Genomic DNA, 19,136 nt, shown 5'->3' with positions numbered 1-19,136 from the left:
ACTCGCGAGACCGCTTAACTTAGATGCCGAGCAACCGCAGCATGTGCACAGGATAACTGAAGCTCACGCTAGCCAAAGGGGCCTTATTGTGCGCTGGAGACCCCTTTTGCTCTCGTTCTCTCTCCCTCTCTCTCCCCCCGGTAAAATTTTCTCATGTCCAACTCCCCAGCGACAATCCGGATGCCAGTAACCCTAGAGCTCCCTGGGTTTCGAACCAAAACCCTAATTTTCTCCCCGTAGCTTCGTCAATCTCCGTCTCAGTTGCGAACTTTGCAGCTAATCAGCCGCGAGATCTCGAACCTAGGGTTTGTGGGAGCGATGGAGGGCTTCATGTTTTCGACGCCTATGATCATTTCTCCAGGTTCGTTTTAATCTCAATCTTCTTGATTCTCGATAAGTTTCTTGCGTTGCCTCTTTTCTTGGCGGGACGTTAGAAATGATTAAGTGCCTGTCATTTGACTTTTTTGGGTCTGTAGTATCAGTTCTTTGTATAGTTCCAATAACTCTTTGTTTGATTGATGGATAAAGTTTTAGGGAGGAACTGAGGATATTAGATTAGAAAAGTAGCCATCCTTTGGTCTTATGCCCCTCTTAGAAAGAAAATTTGGAATAGCATCTATTTATATTTTTATTTTTTTATATCTTAATGAAAAGCTCGTTTTATCTGAAATTTGTCTTCTTATGGATATCCAAAGTGAAAAGCTTGCGGCAAAAAAAGAGCAGAGGTTGTTGGAACTTCTAGGTTAATTCATCACGTTAGATGTTTGTCTTGGAAGAATGTCTATGCTGCTACAATGCATCCAAAGCATTGCAAAGATGTATAACTAGCCTGCTTTCTTCAAAAGTTAATTTTTTATTTTGGTTTAGTTGCTTTTGTTTAGTGCATTTGTCAATTCTATTAATAAGATTGGGAAGAAGTTTGTTATTGCTTTTGGTGGTTGAGTTAATTTTGCGCTTCTTATGTAAAATCGAAAAGTTTGCTTTCATTTTTATGATTTAGTTTGTGACTAAGATTAAACTAAAAACTTGAAATGGAGTTGCATTGCGATTTTGGGGAAGAAAAAAAGAAACTGTCATCTTGCTTTACTTATTATACGAAAAACACATGAGCAAGGAACCATGTACGTCAATGCATATATATACACATACCCACTTGGCACTTCAGCATTTGTTTAACAATGTGCAATTTATGAGTGACCTCTTTTTCCCCCCCCCCCCATGTTAAATTAGCATTTAGCAAGTAGTTTAGTATAGGGAAAATTGGTAAAACTGGGTTACCTTAGCAAAGCCCTAATCTGGGTAACCTCAGGCAATGTATGTAGCCTCTTGCCCAAGGCAACTTATTACAAAGCCATTCCATTAATTTTTTGCTAACTTCTGCATTTTGATATGTAACATGACATTCTGGCATGTCTCGATGCATGAACGATTTATATGTTTCGAGAGTATTTTTTGACAATTGATCATCCATTCAAAACTAAGAACTGGTTATAGAAATAATAAGTTATTCTTGTTGTCTTAGTTTATTGATAATAAAGATCCTTTAAGGTATTGGGCCTTTTGGTTCAGGGAATATGCTGGAGGCTGCTTGAATCCAGGATTTTGACCGACAGACCTTTTGGGACTTTTGGTTCAGGGAGTATGCTGAATAAATTGAAATAAGACCTGTTATTTCTCTTTATCATGCCAAATGCCCATTTCCTCTATGGATTAAAGGATTTGCTAGAGGGCCAAAAGCAGGGTATTGGAAAAGTACTTTCTACTTACTTATTCCACCTAACTTGGATAAAACTATTTATTAGAATTGGTAGAGTGAATTGTCTTTTGCTTTATCCTTCCATCTTTGCCTCAATTTGTTCGACCAATTGACATAACCAGGGTTAAACTATTCTGAACCAAACATGGCTTTATGGCTTCTAGATCAAAATTAAAGTTTAAAATCTTATAACTTAATTTGATATTTATGTCCAGTCCAATATTCCTAACTCCTTTATCAGCATTCATTTGTCAATTATAGTGAAAAAGGTTTAAAATATATGCATGTGTTATGCATGTGTTTCTGTTTTTTTTGCATCATTTTTGTCCATGCATATGTGTATGCTTCGGTTTCTATGAAGTGTCTATTTTGGTCATCTATGGCTTATCTACCATACAAACAGTTCCCAGCCCAAGCGACTACCTGTAAGAAAGGTGTTGAAAAAAAGGTGTCCAAAGCCAATAAAAGTGAACTCTTTGCGTACCCCTATGAATCCAAGCAATTTTTCTTACATTACTGTCATTTTAGAAACACAATTAAATAGGTCGTGAAGTTTAACACCTGATCTTGTTAATGGTAGTCAACCATATGACATGATGGAGCCTTAAGACTAAATAAATAAAGTTTTAATAGATGAGGATGCGAGCAGAAAAGGATCTTCTTTTGAAAGTTGCTGACTAAGCATAGAAACAGTATTTTGTTGTATGTCTTCAAATTGATGGTTTTATAGTATTGACAAGCAAGTTTATGGTTCAAGTCTCGAGTTTCCAAGTGGCTTTGGAGATTTGATGGGAAATGGGAGGACAGTTTAAAACTATTTGAAGGGTATTTATGTTTTTGGGGATAAAATGTTCAGGGATATAAATCTGTCATGGTGGGACTTGAATTATAGGTATGGTTGAAAATTTGGGCTTGGATATAGTGTTTCTAAAATTTTTCTCCCATTACATGGAGGTTGACTTAGGGATACTGGAGGCACTGTTGATGAATCTTCTGAGTTTTCACAAGGATATGTGCCATGGGAAATACCTTCAGATGAGGCTTGGATCCCAAAACTGGGAAGCACGATGATGTTCTCTGAAAAGAATTATATATGAAGAAGGTTCCGGGGACCAGAAATACTGTTATTTGTGAAAGTGGGAGCCCAAAAAACCATTTACTTATGCATTTCTCTGCGGAGATGAAAATTTTGGAGTGATTGCTTTTGATAATGCATCCAATCGAGTTAGTCTTTACTTCCTTAATTTTACCATGGCTGAGAGGTATGATTGAGATTTTGAGAGAGAAGATAAGAAATTGATCACAAGGTAGATGGTTTAGGGCATTTGGGTGGAAAGCATACTCAATTTTTTTAACAATTTTTTTTTATTCAAGATTTAATAAATGGTGGCCACAGAATTTGGATGTTCCTAATTAAATACTCAATGGATATTCCTGATTAAATAAAAGAGTACATTGAACCTGTCTAAAATCTGATTTCTCTGATGCCAAATATTCCAAATCGCCTTAATTAGTATTGTCATGAGGGCCTAATATACAAGGGGAAGGCCTCTCCACATTCATTGACATACTCTCCAGATTGTATCATACTAAATTTTTTTCTAAATTGAAAAGCCAATTGTGATATGGCTGTCCCTCTTGCCATTTGTTTACATGAAGCAAGCAGGATTAAGAACTTTTTGTGGCCCAGATTTCTGCATTTATCTACAAATGATGCCTATCTATGCGATTTATGTGTGGATGCAGAATAGTAATGGAGTTATGTTTCATGTTATATTAAGGTGTTGCTGCTATATGAAACATGTAAATCATGTATACAGATATATAATCTACCATAGATGCATGCAGGGTTTAAATCTCGGTACTGGGGCTCATCGCAATCTGATGTCAGCTTGTCACAACCCCAGGACAGTCTTGAAAGCAAGAACAAATAGGGAAAAAAGTAAAAGAAACAAAAACAAATAAAAAATTGGCACTCGGGATGCTAGGCTATTTCAAGTGTCAAAACACAGCAGTTTTGGTCAGTCCTAGCTAGGATAGAGTAGGGCAACCTATTTTGGAGAAACCTAGGTGTTGGATGCATCCTAGGACCTGGTATCTGTCCAGCTTATTATGGCTAGTATGGATCAAGATGGATCTGGTTCTCAATTCTTGGATATGTGAATATATGCCTATATGTCTATATACATACATACATACGTACATACATACATTATATCTCTACCAACCTACCTATATGTATGCATGCATGCATGCATCTACGTATGAATATATCTATATAATATTGTAGTTTTCCCTAGACATTCCAAATTGTGGATTGTTTTCATGGGTCAGACACTTGGACACTTAGAAACTTCGTAACACTTCTTGACATTTTATATCATCAAATCACAATGATATCATCATTACATGTCCAGTTTTGGCTCTTATATGCGAAATTTATCAAGACTAACATGAAAAATAACAATCATTTTATCAGAGTTTGTGAATTCAAGGAGAATAGGTATAGCCTCTTATTTATTATATGCATAAATCAATGCATATTTATACGTAGAAATATAAGATACAGACAATATCCCCATTACCGAGTTTTGGAAGATTTCTGTGTCGGATTCTAACAGGCAATTGCATACTTGATACCTGTCATTTGTCCCTGTAACATTGCATATATGTATCTGCTATGTATATTAAAACATCCTTCCACTAAAAGAATGCATGTTATTTTATCGACGATCCCTTCTAATCATGTTTTCTCTACAATAAATATCTTAGTGTAGGAAAATGTTGTTTGATTGGGAATAAAATAAGTATTCCTTTGAACTTCATATTGGCCTTTGGGATGCATTTCTTAGATACTATATTCTTAGTGGGGCATCCAACTCCCGTGCTTGTGCCATAGGAACAGCCTGTTTAGATTAAAATCTGGCTTTACAAAAGCTGTTTGAAGAGAACACCTGTTATGAGATGGTGTTCAAGATTTTTGGGTGCTAACAGTTTGCTAAGAAAAAGGAATAAAGAAGGAAAAATTCTTTGATATCAAGGGCATGTGAACATGGGAATGTTGGTAGTCTTATCCTTAGGATATCTCCTAACACGTCACAATCATTTTGTTACTTTCTTTATGAAAAGTTTTTATAATTCATTTCCTTTTTAGTTTATTTTCTACAATTACAACATAAACCTGCCTTTCGCCTGGATTTGGATTGGCACTTCTGGTGACCCTTATTTGTAAATAGTGTGATCTATGTTAATACTTCTGTAATTTCACTTTAAATATCTGTTGTATTTGGCTGCATATGAAATCACATATGTGATGGGTATCATGGCGGAATGAAAATCAGAACAATTCTAATCATCACATGATCAGGTCATATGTTGGCTTCAACTTTTTAAGAAGGCAGATATTGAGTATGTTCTAGGTTTCAGTCAGAGGAGTTAAAAAAAAAAAAAAAAGAAAGCAGGCATTGAAAGTTCAGAAATAGGATAATAAGGTTTTCTTCTGCTATCTCATTGAACGAAGGTGCCGAATTTTGCCTCCAAGCTTTTCTTTTTGGATAGACTGCAAATATAAAAGTAATAAAGCCAAGGATGGTCGTTGCTCAATATGGCTTTATTTTCCAATGTGACAACCATATTGACTCTAGAACTTCCTTGATCTGTCTTGTGGAAAACAGCTTTCAATCATTCCTGACATAAACATTTGGAAACTCTTTACATAAATTATAAGGAAGCTCTGATTTAATAGAAGAAAGCAATCAATCAGTTGTCCCGAGGGTCTGCATGCAAGCATGTACAGATAAAACATTCTGATGAGAACTATAAGAATCCAAAATCAACAGCTGTGCAGTCAATTCTTCTCTATATTAGAAAACTGACCATTAAATCCGTTTAGTGACTATAGTTATCAAAATACTAGCTTCTCCCAAAATAGTCTGGAAAAATCACACAAAAAACCCTGAACTATTTGGGGGTTTTCAATTTCCTCCTGAACTTTAATTTAGTGCAAAACTTTTAAATTCATTCAATTTGGACCCTGGCTATGAATTTTGTTTGGGTGCTGTGACGGAATTATCACATGATGTCACATGAGGCATCATCCTCTTCTGCAATATAAGTTGGTCACATGATATTATGTGACAATTCCATCACGTCAACCAGATGGAATTCATAGCCAAGGTCTGAATTGAACGAATTTAAAACTTCGATGACCTGGTTGCACTAAATTAAAGTTCAGGTGGAAATTGAAAACCCCCAAATAGTTCAGGATTTTTGTGTGATTATTCCAAATAGTTTTGATTCCGCTTCCAATTTCAGAAGTTCGGTGCATGCTTCCAAAATATAAAGCTGTTGATCATATCTTCTAAAGTAAGCATTTCTTGCTTCCACTTCTTAGTCACATTGTTTTCTGAACTTATTTTCATGCTAGTAACGACTAGATACATGCAAAAACAGAGAACTGTGTTAAGTCAGACTTGTAACCACATCCGGCCTACAATCCTGTAAAATTTTAGTGGGCAACTTCGAGACATATTTATACTGGAATGAAAAAAAATACTCATATCTGTAATGATATTTAAAATGGTTAGGTTGGAGTAGCCTTTAGTTTGCCCATCCTTGGCATCTTAAATTTGTTTGGAGCAACTTCTTTAGTTTCCTGAGTTTGACTAGTTCAGGATTTTTGTGTGATTATTCCAAATAGTTTTGATTCCGCTTCCAATTTCAGAAATTCGGGGCATGCTTCCAAAATATAAAGCTGTTGATCATATCTTCTAAAGTAAGCATTTCTTGCTTCCACTTCTTAGTCACATTGTTTTCTGAACTTATTTTCATCCTAGTAACGACTAGATACATGCAAAAACAGAGAACTGTGTTAAGTCAGACTTCTAACCACATCTAGCTTACAATCCTGAAAAATTAGTGGGCAACTTCGAGACATATTTATACTGGAATGAAAAAAATACTTATATCTGTAATGATATTTAAAATGGTTAGGTTGGAGTAGCGTTTAGTTTGCCCATCCTTGGCATCTTAAATTTGTTTGGAGCAACTTCTTTAGTTTCCTGAGTTTGACTAGTATGGTAGTTTTCAGTCAAGCATGAAATAGATATGATATTGGGTTGTGGATGAACAACGCGTGATGTAAATTGTATTTCTATATTTATGGAATGTATTATCGGTTCCTCTTATGCTATAACTGGTCCATGCTATGAAACTTTAGCACTTCATGTCTTCTATCTTCTATCTCTCTTATAAGTATATATCGGCATACGTCTTCTTAATAATTTACTTCATGCAATTGTATGTTAACTCTACTTTTCAATGTACTATATCATCAAGGTTTCTAAGGTAATCAGGATACGCAGGTGGCTAAGGGATTGCATAATGCTTAGGTTTTGGGTAGGTTTTGAATGCAGGTGCCTTGGGAGGTTGTGGTAAAAAACACTTTAAAAACAATTAAAATTTATAAATATGAAAGAACTAGAAAATTATAAGGAAATTAAAAGAGAATGAACAAACTAGAAAGGGCACATACATAGAATTGAGGACCTATGTTAGTGTAGGATGTCTCATTAATTAATAAATTACATACTTCTCTAAGGGATGCTCAATGATTCTTGTAGGTTAGTGCAACAAGCAACTTCACCAAATGACAGTTAACCAAATGCAAAGCTAGGAATAAACTAGTCAAGAACTAATGAATCTGGTAGGTTATAAATGAAGTATCTGGGCACCGATGCGAAAGACATAGAGAATCATAATCCACTTGTATGACCCTCCTTGGCCAGTTAGGCATCAGCAAGTTGCTTGGGCACATTCTAGGTGACTGGCTCTTGTATTGGTGCCCCCTAGGTGGTTAGTGATGTAGCCATGACGCTCATTTGGAGGCTATAAAAGGAATGGGAAAGCAACTGATTTGGTTCTGATGTAGGGAATAACATCTCTGTTTTAATATTCAGAACTTTCAGAGAAATATGTTCGTTAGAATTGAAATTCTATCACTGTAATTCAGAAATTTAAGGTAGAAGAGAAGTGAGGAGAAAAGAAAAACAATAGGTGGAGAAGAAAGAAAAGAGAAAGAAGACCTGCAACCATTTTAATTCTTAAAATAAAAATTTCACAGAATCGCTTTTTCCCAGCTGCTTAAATGTCCCTTTTAATAGCCTTGCTGGTCAAATTTCCTAGCCCTGTTAGGGCTTTTTAAAAAGGAAATAGATTAATTGTAAAGAACAAGTTAGGACCATATTTGACTCCTGCAATAATTCATAAACCTAATCTCAGCCAACTAAATCCCAGAAAGATATGAACTTACCACAACCCAATTTGAAATAGGATGAAACAGAAAATAAAACCCTAAAAATTGAAAATAAATCCTATCGTCTAGGTTCTCTTATTCCCAATTACCCCAGTGGGGAACTACTCAATTGGCGTTGTTCGAGTTTGACGATTTTCGAAACAAACGGAATGGCTTTTGCCCATCAGATGGCATTGAGACTTTTTTTGAAAAACACGATCGCCTGCCAGTGGAAGGCTTTCTGCTTTCAGTCATCTATGAGACAGATGAGAGAGTGGGAAAATGCGGTGTCATGACTTTTTCCTTGAAAGGTCATCGAGAAATGAAAAAAAGTGCTTCTTCAGGAGCCCCGCCCCTAGGTTCGTTTGTCGTTGGGGATTCATTGCTCGTTCTGCGGTTATCAGTACCTAAGGTTAGCTGGTCACCTTTTAAAGTTGTGATCATCCACTATTTTCTGTTGTTGCTTGGTTAAACACTACAAAATTAGCAGTCACAAGTTAAAGAAGTAAGTTATCTTGATTCTGTAGATTGCCTTTATAACAGTTACATGTTTTATAAACCATATAATAAACCTGTCCATGTTATATATGCCCTCTACCATAATAAATCTCTGTGTGTGTGTGTGTGTGAGAGAGAGAGAGAGAGAGAGACAGAGAGAGAGAGAGAGTATGCACACATGTGCGAGCATGAGTTATAAGCCCATAATGAACAGATAAGGTACGGCAACATTTGTTTAACAATGTGGTATTAATTCACCATGTGATAATGCTATTCTATTGTTACATTGATTTTGTTTTTTTTATTAATATAGGGCAATGAATGTGTTTAATAATTATGCTTTTTTGGAGAAGTGTCAGTATCACATGAATTTAGGCAACTTATTTTTTTTCAAAAGAAAAAAGACCACATATTGCTATCGTGTAGTGTCACACTCAAAATTTTCTTTTAATAGCAGTGACTATTAAATGATTTGTGATGGGATGTTAAACATGAGGAAGGAAAAGTAGCTTCCAGTTTTTTCTTGCATCTTTTCTAGCTTATTTTTCCATATGCAAAAGAAAATTTTAGAAAAGTTTCCTTCTGCTCATAAGAACCTGAGGATGTTGAGGATAATATTGCACAAACGGTATATTAAAATAAAGTAGTAGTAGGGAAAATAAAAATATCTCATATTTATATCCCTCGAATCTGAGATTTGGCAATGAATCATTAGGTAAGAATGTGAGAGATTACAGACATACAATATTGTATAAACAAGGATTTGAGAATAAGTATAGCACAATCTCCAAGTTAAGGATTTTTTTTTAAAGGAAAGGGAATAAACTGTATATATTGCTTTATTTTTCCTGGTACTGTTTACATAGTGCTGCAATATAACTTGTTGACAGACTGACATGGTAATAGTGTGTGCGTGTTGCTTTGTACTGTACAGCAATCACTGAACACTATTAGGTGTTTATTTGTTTACTTTCTAAAGAGATATTTATATATTATATATATTTATATATTGTCGTATTCAAAGACATTTTTTGTTCTATCATTTCTAAAAGAGTCGATCAACTAGGTGGATATGTAAGAGATATTTTTTTGTTTCTCATTACTTATACACAAGGTTTGCTGAACCGGCCCGTACCGGCCGGCCGGTTCAGCACATACTGTATCGGTATCGACTCCCACCAGTACGGTACAACCACATAAAGCGGTTCAGGGCTGGAACCGAGCGGGGAAGAAGAAAGAAGAGGAAGAAGAAGAGGAAGAAGAAGAGAAAGAGAAAAAAGAAGAGAAGAGGAAAAGAAGAAGAAGACGGTTCGACGTACCTCCGGCCAACCCCCTCCTGAGCACCCTGACGCACGCGCGGCCCTTTCGACGGTTCCTTCCTTGCTCGCGGGAGAAGGGGGGAAAGAGAGGAGAAGAGAGGAGAGAGGGGAAGAAAGAAGAGGAGGAGAGGGGAAGAATAAGGGAAGGAAAAAAAGAAAAGAAAAAAAATATATTTTCGTTTGCGGGGCAACGCGCCCGCGAGCGGGGATCGCTTGTCCCGCGCGTGATTCCATGCGCAGGAGTCTTGATCCCACGCGATTCCCAGCGCTCACACGGTTTTCCCTCGCCTGCACGCGGGGACCCGTGCAAGGCAGCGAGCCCACGCGGGACCGTGTGGGGCAATTAATGCCACGGAGTGGCACTAAAACGTAGATGCGCGCGCGTCGACTTTTTTTTTTTGGTTGTTCCGGTTCGTCACCGGTCCCAACCGGTACCGAACCAACATTGGAGCCCACTGGTACACCGGTTCAATCGGCTCGGTAGATACTGCTTATACATGTATAAAAAAATTATTGTGATATTTCACTTCATAAAGCATATTCAAAACGATCATTTTCTATATATCGCAGTGGACAATCCATTGTTTATAATTGAAAAAGAAGTCGCTAGAGTTTTTTCAAAGCTGTATAAGTCTTTTCATTTTCCTGCTAGTGTTTACCTAGTACTGCAATGCATGCTTGGTCTGGTTGGTTTCAGTATGATTTTGGCCTTTTCTGTGGGGTTTTAATTTACAGACCAGTGATGACTTTTAACTTCAACTAATTTCTGGATATGCAGTTTCATTTTGGGGTCATTTCTTTATTACTTGAGGAAAACTTTGATGACTGGTGTTGTATTTCAGTCATTATGCTGCTTATTTTTGAGTTAAAAAGAGGGTTGCTAACTCTTGAGTGATTGATTTGGCATCAGTGAAGCCAAGGTTTTAAATACTGTGACAAGGCCATTTGAGTTTTTCTAGAGAAGGGGCTGCCCTATGTGCTCATACTTGGGACCATGGTCTGCCGTACCGGTCCGTACCGGCCGGTACGGGCCGGTACGTACCGGTCCGTACCGGCCGGTACGGGCCGGTACGTACCGGTCCGGCCTGGGACCGGTACCGGATCAGCGTAAAATCTGGTATCGGTAATTTATTGTTGAAGGACCGGTACGCCACCGGTACGGACCGGTACGCCACCGGTACGGACCGGTACGCCACCGGTACGGACCGGTTCGGACTGGTACGGACCGGTACGCCACCGGTACGGGACCGATTTTGTACCGGTCCGGGCCGCCACCGGTACGCCGACCGGTACCGGTACGGCGGACCTTGCTTGGGACTATGAATTTCCCATCCTGTCCTAGTACATTTCTCGACTCACCCCATCTTGTCACTAGGATGGTGGCCCTTGTCGTCCCGCCAATCTTGAGAGAAACATTTCCATTATATTAGAATTGGGTTTTTTTTGACTTTGTCGAGACATTGGAAGCATTTGGTTGTTAGGTTTCAAAAAAAAAAAAGAAGAGAATATCTACTTGTTCTTTTCAATTTTAATGGATTTTTAGGGGTTTTAAGAGATATTTTGAGGGTGAAAAGAAGAAAGGGGTCTGTGGACTAGATCAAGGCCCCTGGAGAGTGGATTACCTAGATATTGAATTGGATTTGGGAGATCTGAGTTCAAATATTGTAAACATTGAATGACATTTATCTAATTGTTTTCGTTGTGACATATATTTTGGTGCATGATATTATTGTAATCATCTTATCAAGTTCATATTTGTAGCAAGTCACTTTATGTTTGTTCTTTAATATTTTACTTGCCTTGGTATTTGTATTACCAAAACCGCATGTCAAAAGATTGCAAAAAGGACAATGTACTCAAGACTTACTCGATATATGTTTTGTTGATTTCTTTTTAAAAAAATTTCCCTTCTATTTTTCATTCAGTTTTCCAAATTCTCTTCTGATTTTTTTTTGACCAAAATTCTAAAACCTGAATTGAAATTCCCAAAACTCAACGGCTTCTACCAAAGCTGAGTCTTTAAACCGTGGTCATGGGTTATCAATATGTGCTGTACGTTTCATGTCTCTATGCCTGGCAACAAATGCTTGACATGCCTAGCAAAGTATCAATAAGTGATGGGGACCTTTTAATTATGATATTGGTTTATATCATTTTATTTAGTTTTCTGCACTTAATATTTCGTATCAAAGTACTTGTACAACCATAATTGGTCAACTTTTTATAGTTAAAGAGGTGTCTGATACATGAACCATAAAATTTCTTGATTCTTCTGAGTTTTTTATTGGCAATTTTAGATATCTTACTGTGACTTCTATGTGTTTATGCATTTATAAATGATAGTTCTGAGGTAAAATTTATTTTCTTCTAAATTTCAATTTATCATATGCTTTATTGTAAGATTTTGTATACTGAAATATTAACTTTTGTTATAATTGTCAATAGTTATCAGTTTTTAGCTGACCGCATAATTATAGTTCTCTTTGATTCTGTTGCTTTTATATCATCAAAATCTTTTTTAAATAACTATATTATCAGAAAATTTCTACTTGCTGTCTAATTATTAAATGTCTTGTGCCAGTTGATGTGGAACCTCGTATCGGTGATGTAGAGGATATGATAGACAATTCTGTTGCAAGAGATTTGTTTGAGCCAATACTAGAACCTTATGAAGGCATGGAGTTTGATTCTGAAGAGGCTGCCAAGGCATTCTATATTGCATATGCCACTCAGATGGGATTTAAAGCACGTGTCAGCTCATTCATCCGTTCAAAGCGTGACAAAACAATCATCTCACGGCAACTTGTATGTTCGAGAGAGGGTTTTCGTTCAACAAAAGATGCAAATAATGAAGGCAGGACTAAACGACCTCGCATGATAACTAGAGTGGGTTGTAGAGCTATGATTATGGTAAAGAAGCAAAGCTCAGGAAAATGGGTTGTATCGAAGTTCGAAAAGATCCATAATCATGTACTTGGCACACAAGGTAAAGTGGTGATGTTGGATTATGATCCTTATGTGCGTGAGAATGATGAAGTGATAGAAAATCCAAGTGGAAATGAAACTAATGCCCATGGTGGGTTTGTGGGTAATGCTAATGAAATAGTGGTTGTTCCACCTGAAGGGGATCCTCATCTTGAACCATGTGTAGGTATGGAGTTTGAATCGGAGCAGGAGGCTCAAGTATTCTACAAAGAATATGCTAGGCGGGTAGGATTTAGAGCACGTGTTAGCTCGTACTATCGATCAAAACGTGATAACTCAATTATTTCTCGGTTAATTGTCTGTTCAAAAGAAGGCTTTCGTGCAAAGAAAGATGAGAGTGCTGAAGAAAGACTTCAGCGGCCTAGAGCTGTTACAAGGGTTGGCTGCAAGGCAATGATTATGGTGAAAAAGCGAGATTCTGGAAAATGGATTGTTTCAAAGTTGGTAAAACACCATAATCATGCTCTGGCTCCAAGAACAGCATTAGATGACGAATGCTCTGAGGCTGAGGATGATGAGATGGTCAAAATTGAGAGGGTCTTAGTCGCACATGAAGGAGAAGCAATAACAGAACCATATGAAGGTATGGAATTTGAGTCTGAAGAGGCTGCAAAGTTATTTTATTTTGCATACTCTAGGCGTGTTGGCTTTAATATGCGTGTGAGTACATACTATCGCTCAAAGCGTGACAAGTCAATCATATCTCGGCTATTTGTGTGCTCCAAAGAAGGATTCTATGTGAAGAAAGATGTAGGTAGTGATGGTAAGATTAAAAGGCCTCGAGAAGCCACAAGGGTAGGTTGCAAAGCGATGCTCATGGTAAAGAAGAACAATTGTGGGAAATGGATTGTTTCAAAATTTGAAAAAGATCATAATCACTCACTGGGGTCTCTAAGGAAATTACGCAAATTGCAGAAACGAAAGCATTCTTCTGGTAATTCAAAGAAAAAAAACCAGATTGAACTGAACCATGCTGATCGGGAATCTCCAACGCTACGGTACAACAATTTGTGTCGTGAAGCCATGAAATATGCAGAAGCTGGAGCAGCATCTCCTGATGTTTACAATGTGGCTATGCGTGCTTTACAAGAGGCTGTTAAAAAGGTTGCAGCTATTAAAAGGAACTCTGGAGTAGTTCCCAGACTTGGAACAGATGTCTGTGGAGGTAATCTAGAGGACAATAATAACCAGTATTGCGAGGTTGAAAGTTCTGTGCATCTTAATCAACAATCCAGAACAAGAACACATACTTCAAATTCTCCATCCAAGGCAAGTTATGAGAGGCCTTCTCGGAAGTTGAGATTGTGCAATGCTTGCAAGCTGCCTAGTGATCATACCAGTCGGAGTTGTCCAACAAAGCAGGTTTATGTTGAAACTGTTGGGAACGTTGCTTTGGTTGAACTTTTAAAGAATTTCAAAACTGCTTACCATTAACTTCATTCTTATTGTTAAGAGCTTCCTGATTGATGTATTTCTTGTTTTGTTTTTTTCAAAATCACAGCAGGTGAGTATAGTTCCTAATGAAGCAATAAATGCAATTTCCGATGAACCGATTAATGAGCTGATGCAGCAGCATGACTTACAGTGATTCAGCATGTACAGCAGATGGTACACCTGTAAATGTAATGTCAACTATAGCTATATCATCTTCATACATGTGTATATTAAGTTGGCTATTCATCTGAACAATGTATCAAATGCTTTTGCAGGTAAATTAATGGTAGTGCAGCTTATGTCAATGAAAGCTAATATGGCAGCCTACTATTGGTCTTTGTATTGTTTCACACAGAGATCAATTGATCAAGCTTGTGGGCTATTGCGGTTAGTTTTGCACTGTGAGCATCTTCACTAATGTATAAAGGTAAACACAGTTAATTTTGTCACTTTCAATCTATATAACATTCCATTTTTTTCCTGTTAAGGTCAGCTACCATCATGTTGAAATCTAGTCTTGTCTATATTCATGTGATAAAAGAGTTTACATCTCGAAGGCATCCAGTTATACCAGAAATCACAAATTTGTGAAGGAACAATCAAATGAATATATCCTTTTAGAAGCCCTTCATGAAGGTCTTGTAGTAGTTTGAACTTAGATGAGGTCCTAGGTAGATGATGCTTATTTTATAATTTTATTGTTATTTATCAAACACCATTTTTAGCATGAGCTATCCATATTGTTTTTGTATTATTGGTATTTCAGTGTTTCAATCACCATGATACATTTTGCTTCTTTTTCTCCGTGTAACATTGCATTTCAGACCTTATTCAGCTTTGCATAAGAGCTTTGAAAAATACCAGACCAACTTCATGACGGATTGAAGCACCTGCATTGTTTTTTCTGCTTGCCATCATATTCACTGAGTGTTTGACAATCTGATTGTTATTGATTACTTGACAGATGCTGGAATTTAATGAATCTTATATTCAAATTCAGGGTCTAATTTCTGAAGGCTTTTGGTGTTGGAAATTGTTTTTTTCGGGACCGAACAAACAAGATCATTTAACAATGAAACATCTGTTATTTTTTGTTTTAGTTTTTTTCACGTACTTCCCTAATCACTTTGAACTGGCTGCCTTGTCTCTACTTGTCAGACCTCAGCTTTCTATCCTTAAATTGCTTTTTGGCACTGCATCGTGTCCATTTTCTTAAAGGATTTTGGATTCAGCTCTTCTGATTTTTCAAATAGTTTTTTGTGCTTTTTCCACCCAAATCAAAATCAAATCAACCAGGCTCATTCTTTTGGGGTTTTTTTATAATCCTGAGTTTGTTCACCTGAGTTTGATGTATCAGACTTTGCTTCACCTTAATTTGGCATGTTGGACTTCTTTTGCCCCTTCATTTTATTTGATCTGTATCATTTACACATTGCATGAGGTCTTGTTCTTGGCTTTTAGATGATTGTTAGTGGTTGAGTAGTTTTGGCCTATCCTTGATTCCTTTGAACAGAATATACCTCCATGGTTGCATTGCTTCAACTGCTATAGTACATTGCTGTTCTTTGATGTTTAAACAAGATTCATCATGGCATCGCCAGCGTGCGTCCCCTTGCCAGCTGATTCCTTGCTCTCTTTGCTTGGGCCCCTATTGTATGCTAATGCTAATATAATTGGTGATGCTACAGATGATTGCACACTGGTGGTTACCATATCATCCTCAGATGTTCATTTTGCATTGTAGAAGACCAATTAACTCTTGTTTTCTTTTTTCTTTTTTCATGTGGTGCGGAGTAGAATGCCACATCACAACTTTTACACTTTCGAAGACCTTGATGAAATATTATTCTGGATACTCGTTTTCGTCTGATTATGGCGACTAAAATGTTGTCTAGATTGCAAGCAATCTAATGTTCTTTATTGATAACTTCACCAGGATGACCTTAATCTGCAACATATCTTCCACATCAGCCAATTATTTACAAACTCCCACATCATGAAATGCTTGTTTCACAGCAATACTTTCTTTAATCCATCATTAATTTGAGATTAAAAGGTTGTTAGTATCTACACACTACCGTCTTCACTGTGTTGAGTGGGAATCGTACACTATTGTAACAATGGAGCACTGGTGGCTGATGTATGGTAGACCCTGCAAATTCAGAATGTAACTTTGGGTTGTGATTTACACGTTAGAGCACATACTGGACAGCTATGCTAGAACTGGATAACCAAAATCTAATAAAATATTTATGATGATACTGAAAAGCATCCATTTTGTGGCCACTCCATGCATTGGCAATAGCATTCAAAATGTTTAATTTCTGGCCTTCAAAATTTTAAATATTCTAAATCATGATTATACCTGTCCTAAAAGGAGGAGGCTCTGGCTTTGTGTTGGCTGGTTCACTCCCAAGCACTCGAACCTCAGTAATTTCTATAGGGTGTGGCAGTGTGCCACCCCACCTTTCTCACTCTCTAACAGGTGAAGTGCATGCACACACGCTTATACACACATGCGCACAAAACAAAAAAGAAAAAAAAGAAATGAGAATTATAGGTGTGGACAGTTAGGTTTTGGTCCGTGCATTTAACATTTGATGGTACAGATCCTATTGGTAGGATTATTGCTCAACTCTGGTAGGATCAATGGATCATTGTATTGAAAAGCAAAAATGGAAAATACATGCTGGGCTATATAGCAGAATCACTAACCTATGCATTAAAACAAATATTAACGAGAATTCAGCAGGTCTAAAAAAGGAAAAGGAACCTCTAGAATGAGCACTCAATGCAGTGTTAGGAAAACCTTGTAATCATTTGACTTTTTTGGCTTAAAAGCATTTTATATATAGATGTTCTATGGTACAGGATCTTAGTTAAGATCCAACTGTCAGTTCTTTAGTCTAGATCATGACTAAGAGTGCACATTGTGATCAACAACGAGAGTTGTATTTGTTGTAATTGTTATAGATCATTACACCAGGGAAAAATGTCTTTCAAAATTCGTTTTAAATGTCTATTGCTATTCTCTTTTATTATTATTTTTTTTCCTGATACAATTTCAGTTGCAATAGGTACCATTTTAAATGTTCGGATTTTCTTCTCTGGTGCAGGCTGCCAATAAAATGTAGTACAGGGAGAAGACCTTGGAAGTATGGTACTCCAGAAGTCTAGGTTTAGGTTTTAATGAGCCTGTAGATGTTGTTAACCCCAGCGGGTTCTGTAAGATGTATGTCACTTGGAAAATGGCACCGGAAGCAAAGGAAAAATGTGAATGGTAGGTCTGCTTTCTTGGGCTTTGCCCTTATTTCCTTGAACTGGAGATTAGGGTTGGTCATGTTTAAGTGCATGTTGCAGACAGGCAAGTAGCTTATTCGGTGATGCAGTGTACTTGGAGTAGAGTTATACATTCATCCACCATGTCAGCCAAAATTGTGCTGTTTCAGTTCTTATGGTTGCAAAAAACAAATCAGATAGCTATTGATGTATATGATGTGAGCCTCCTAGACTTCGCTGGCATGACTGGTGATGTATATGTTTCATCCGCCTTATAGATTTCAAGATGACATCTTTGTACTTCAGGGTTTTCGAGTGGTGGTGAGTTTGAGGGCTTCTGCACTGGTGGTTCTCTTCTCAAATTCTCTCCGCCGCTAGTGAATCTTCCTCTGTTTGTCTCCGTATATGGATGTAGGCAGCAAATGGAAGTGTGTAAATCTCTATATTATTCTGTCTCTGCTTTACCGTCTTTAGATTTCTCTCTCTTTGCAGAACAAGCATCAATATTATAAGCATTGCGTGGAAGTCTCTTATCACCCGTTGTACTCTACAGGTCCATTTTTAAGCGATGCTGCACAAATGGTCTTCTCAGAAGTTTCGAAAGAGGCAGTATTTAATCAGAAATAAGTTGAAATTTCATCCTTTAAGATAAACTGAAGTTTATATTACTGGCTTCGAGCTTTCATGGCAAAATAGAGGCCATGAAAAGAAAAAAAAAAAAAAGGAAAAGAAAAAGCTCCAGTATCCAATAACAGCATCAACAATGATAGAAGAGATTATAGTGCCTGAAGCGACAGTCATTGTGCCGAAGTTATTATTTAAATTTTTTAATTCTAGATAAGTATTCAATATTTATCTAGCAAGTAATCGATGTGGTACTAAACATATGATTGCAAGGATATTTACATATTTTTTTCGTTTGAGTTATGATGTATTCATCATTGTTAAGAATTCAAATTTTTTCAAATCTAATCATAAGCATTATAATTGGTTCGTGGTTGATCCCAATAGATCTGTGCTGTAATGTCTCCTAGTTTAGATTATGGGTTGGATCTGCTATAATACCATTTGTAACAATTCAAGGTTTCATCCAAAAACGTTAGTCCGAAAATATTATTTGAGTTTTTTGTTTCTGTATAAATATTCAAGATTAATCCAGCAAGTAACTGGTGTGGAACAAAACAAATGCTCATACGAGTCTTCACATACGTAACTACAAGACGGATGATAGTGGTATTTCTTGAGATAATGAGGTACCTTTGTTTTTCTGTAATTAAAATTTTAGCGTTCCACCTATCAAAGCAGGCAAAGACTGCAAGACTCCTCATTTCGAGACAGGTTGCCGTCAGCAGCATGTGAGAACAGGAAAAGGCCTTTCTTACGATAAACAGATCTAAATATTTTAGCGAAATAAATGATCGATATAAGCGATCATCGCTCGGTTCAAAATTATTGGTGCTTCTTTTCTCTCTCTCTAAACAAAAGAGTGGTGGAAGCACAGCATGGACTTTCATTAAAATATGCTAGGCTGTGAACGACCAAAGATGCGGCCTCATATCAAATTCGAAGGAGG

General features: G+C 37.0%; 1 protein-coding gene across 5 annotated transcripts; it reads left to right on the top strand.

The window, feature by feature from the left end:
• The first annotated feature begins 13 nt into the window (after positions 1–13).
• Positions 14–18,036, top strand: LOC113463517. 5 transcript variants are annotated; one of them, XM_039123585.1, is made up of 6 exons: positions 34–361; positions 1,570–1,741; positions 12,447–14,212; positions 14,355–14,472; positions 14,560–14,711; positions 17,401–18,036. In XM_039123585.1, the coding sequence occupies exons 2-4, from the start codon at positions 1,684–1,686 to the stop codon at positions 14,436–14,438; spliced, it is 1,908 nt and encodes a 635-aa protein (XP_038979513.1). In that variant the 5' UTR covers positions 34–361; positions 1,570–1,683; the 3' UTR covers positions 14,439–14,472; positions 14,560–14,711; positions 17,401–18,036. The 5 variants fall into 5 exon arrangements, with proteins under 5 accessions (XP_038979514.1, XP_038979513.1, XP_038979512.1 ...); XM_039123584.1 differs by having other exon boundaries at positions 38–361; positions 14,352–14,472; XM_039123588.1 differs by lacking the exon at positions 1,570–1,741 and adding an exon at positions 6,480–6,530 and having other exon boundaries at positions 39–361; positions 14,352–14,472.
• Positions 18,037–19,136: the final 1,100 nt, after the last annotated feature.

This window comes from Phoenix dactylifera, chromosome 2 (genome assembly GCF_009389715.1).
Source record: "Phoenix dactylifera cultivar Barhee BC4 chromosome 2, palm_55x_up_171113_PBpolish2nd_filt_p, whole genome shotgun sequence".
Classification (NCBI taxonomy): domain Eukaryota; kingdom Viridiplantae; phylum Streptophyta; class Magnoliopsida; order Arecales; family Arecaceae; genus Phoenix; species Phoenix dactylifera.
Note: the sequence above shows the minus strand (reverse complement) of the source record. Positions and strands in the feature narration are given on the sequence as shown.

What these genes read in the sequence shown, in the direction of transcription:
- LOC113463517 (XM_039123584.1), top strand. Translation starts at nt 1,684, where the DNA reads ATGCCAAATGCCCATTTCCTCTATGGATTAAAGGATTTGCTAGAGGGC. An exon ending in GCTAGAGGGCCAAAAGCAGG is followed by an intron (nt 1,742 to 12,446) that starts GTATTGGAAAAG and finishes GTCTTGTGCCAG; the next exon opens with TTGATGTGGAACCTCGTATC. An exon ending in GGAGTTGTCCAACAAAGCAG is followed by an intron (nt 14,213 to 14,351) that starts GTTTATGTTGAA and finishes TCAAAATCACAG; the next exon opens with CAGGTGAGTATAGTTCCTAA.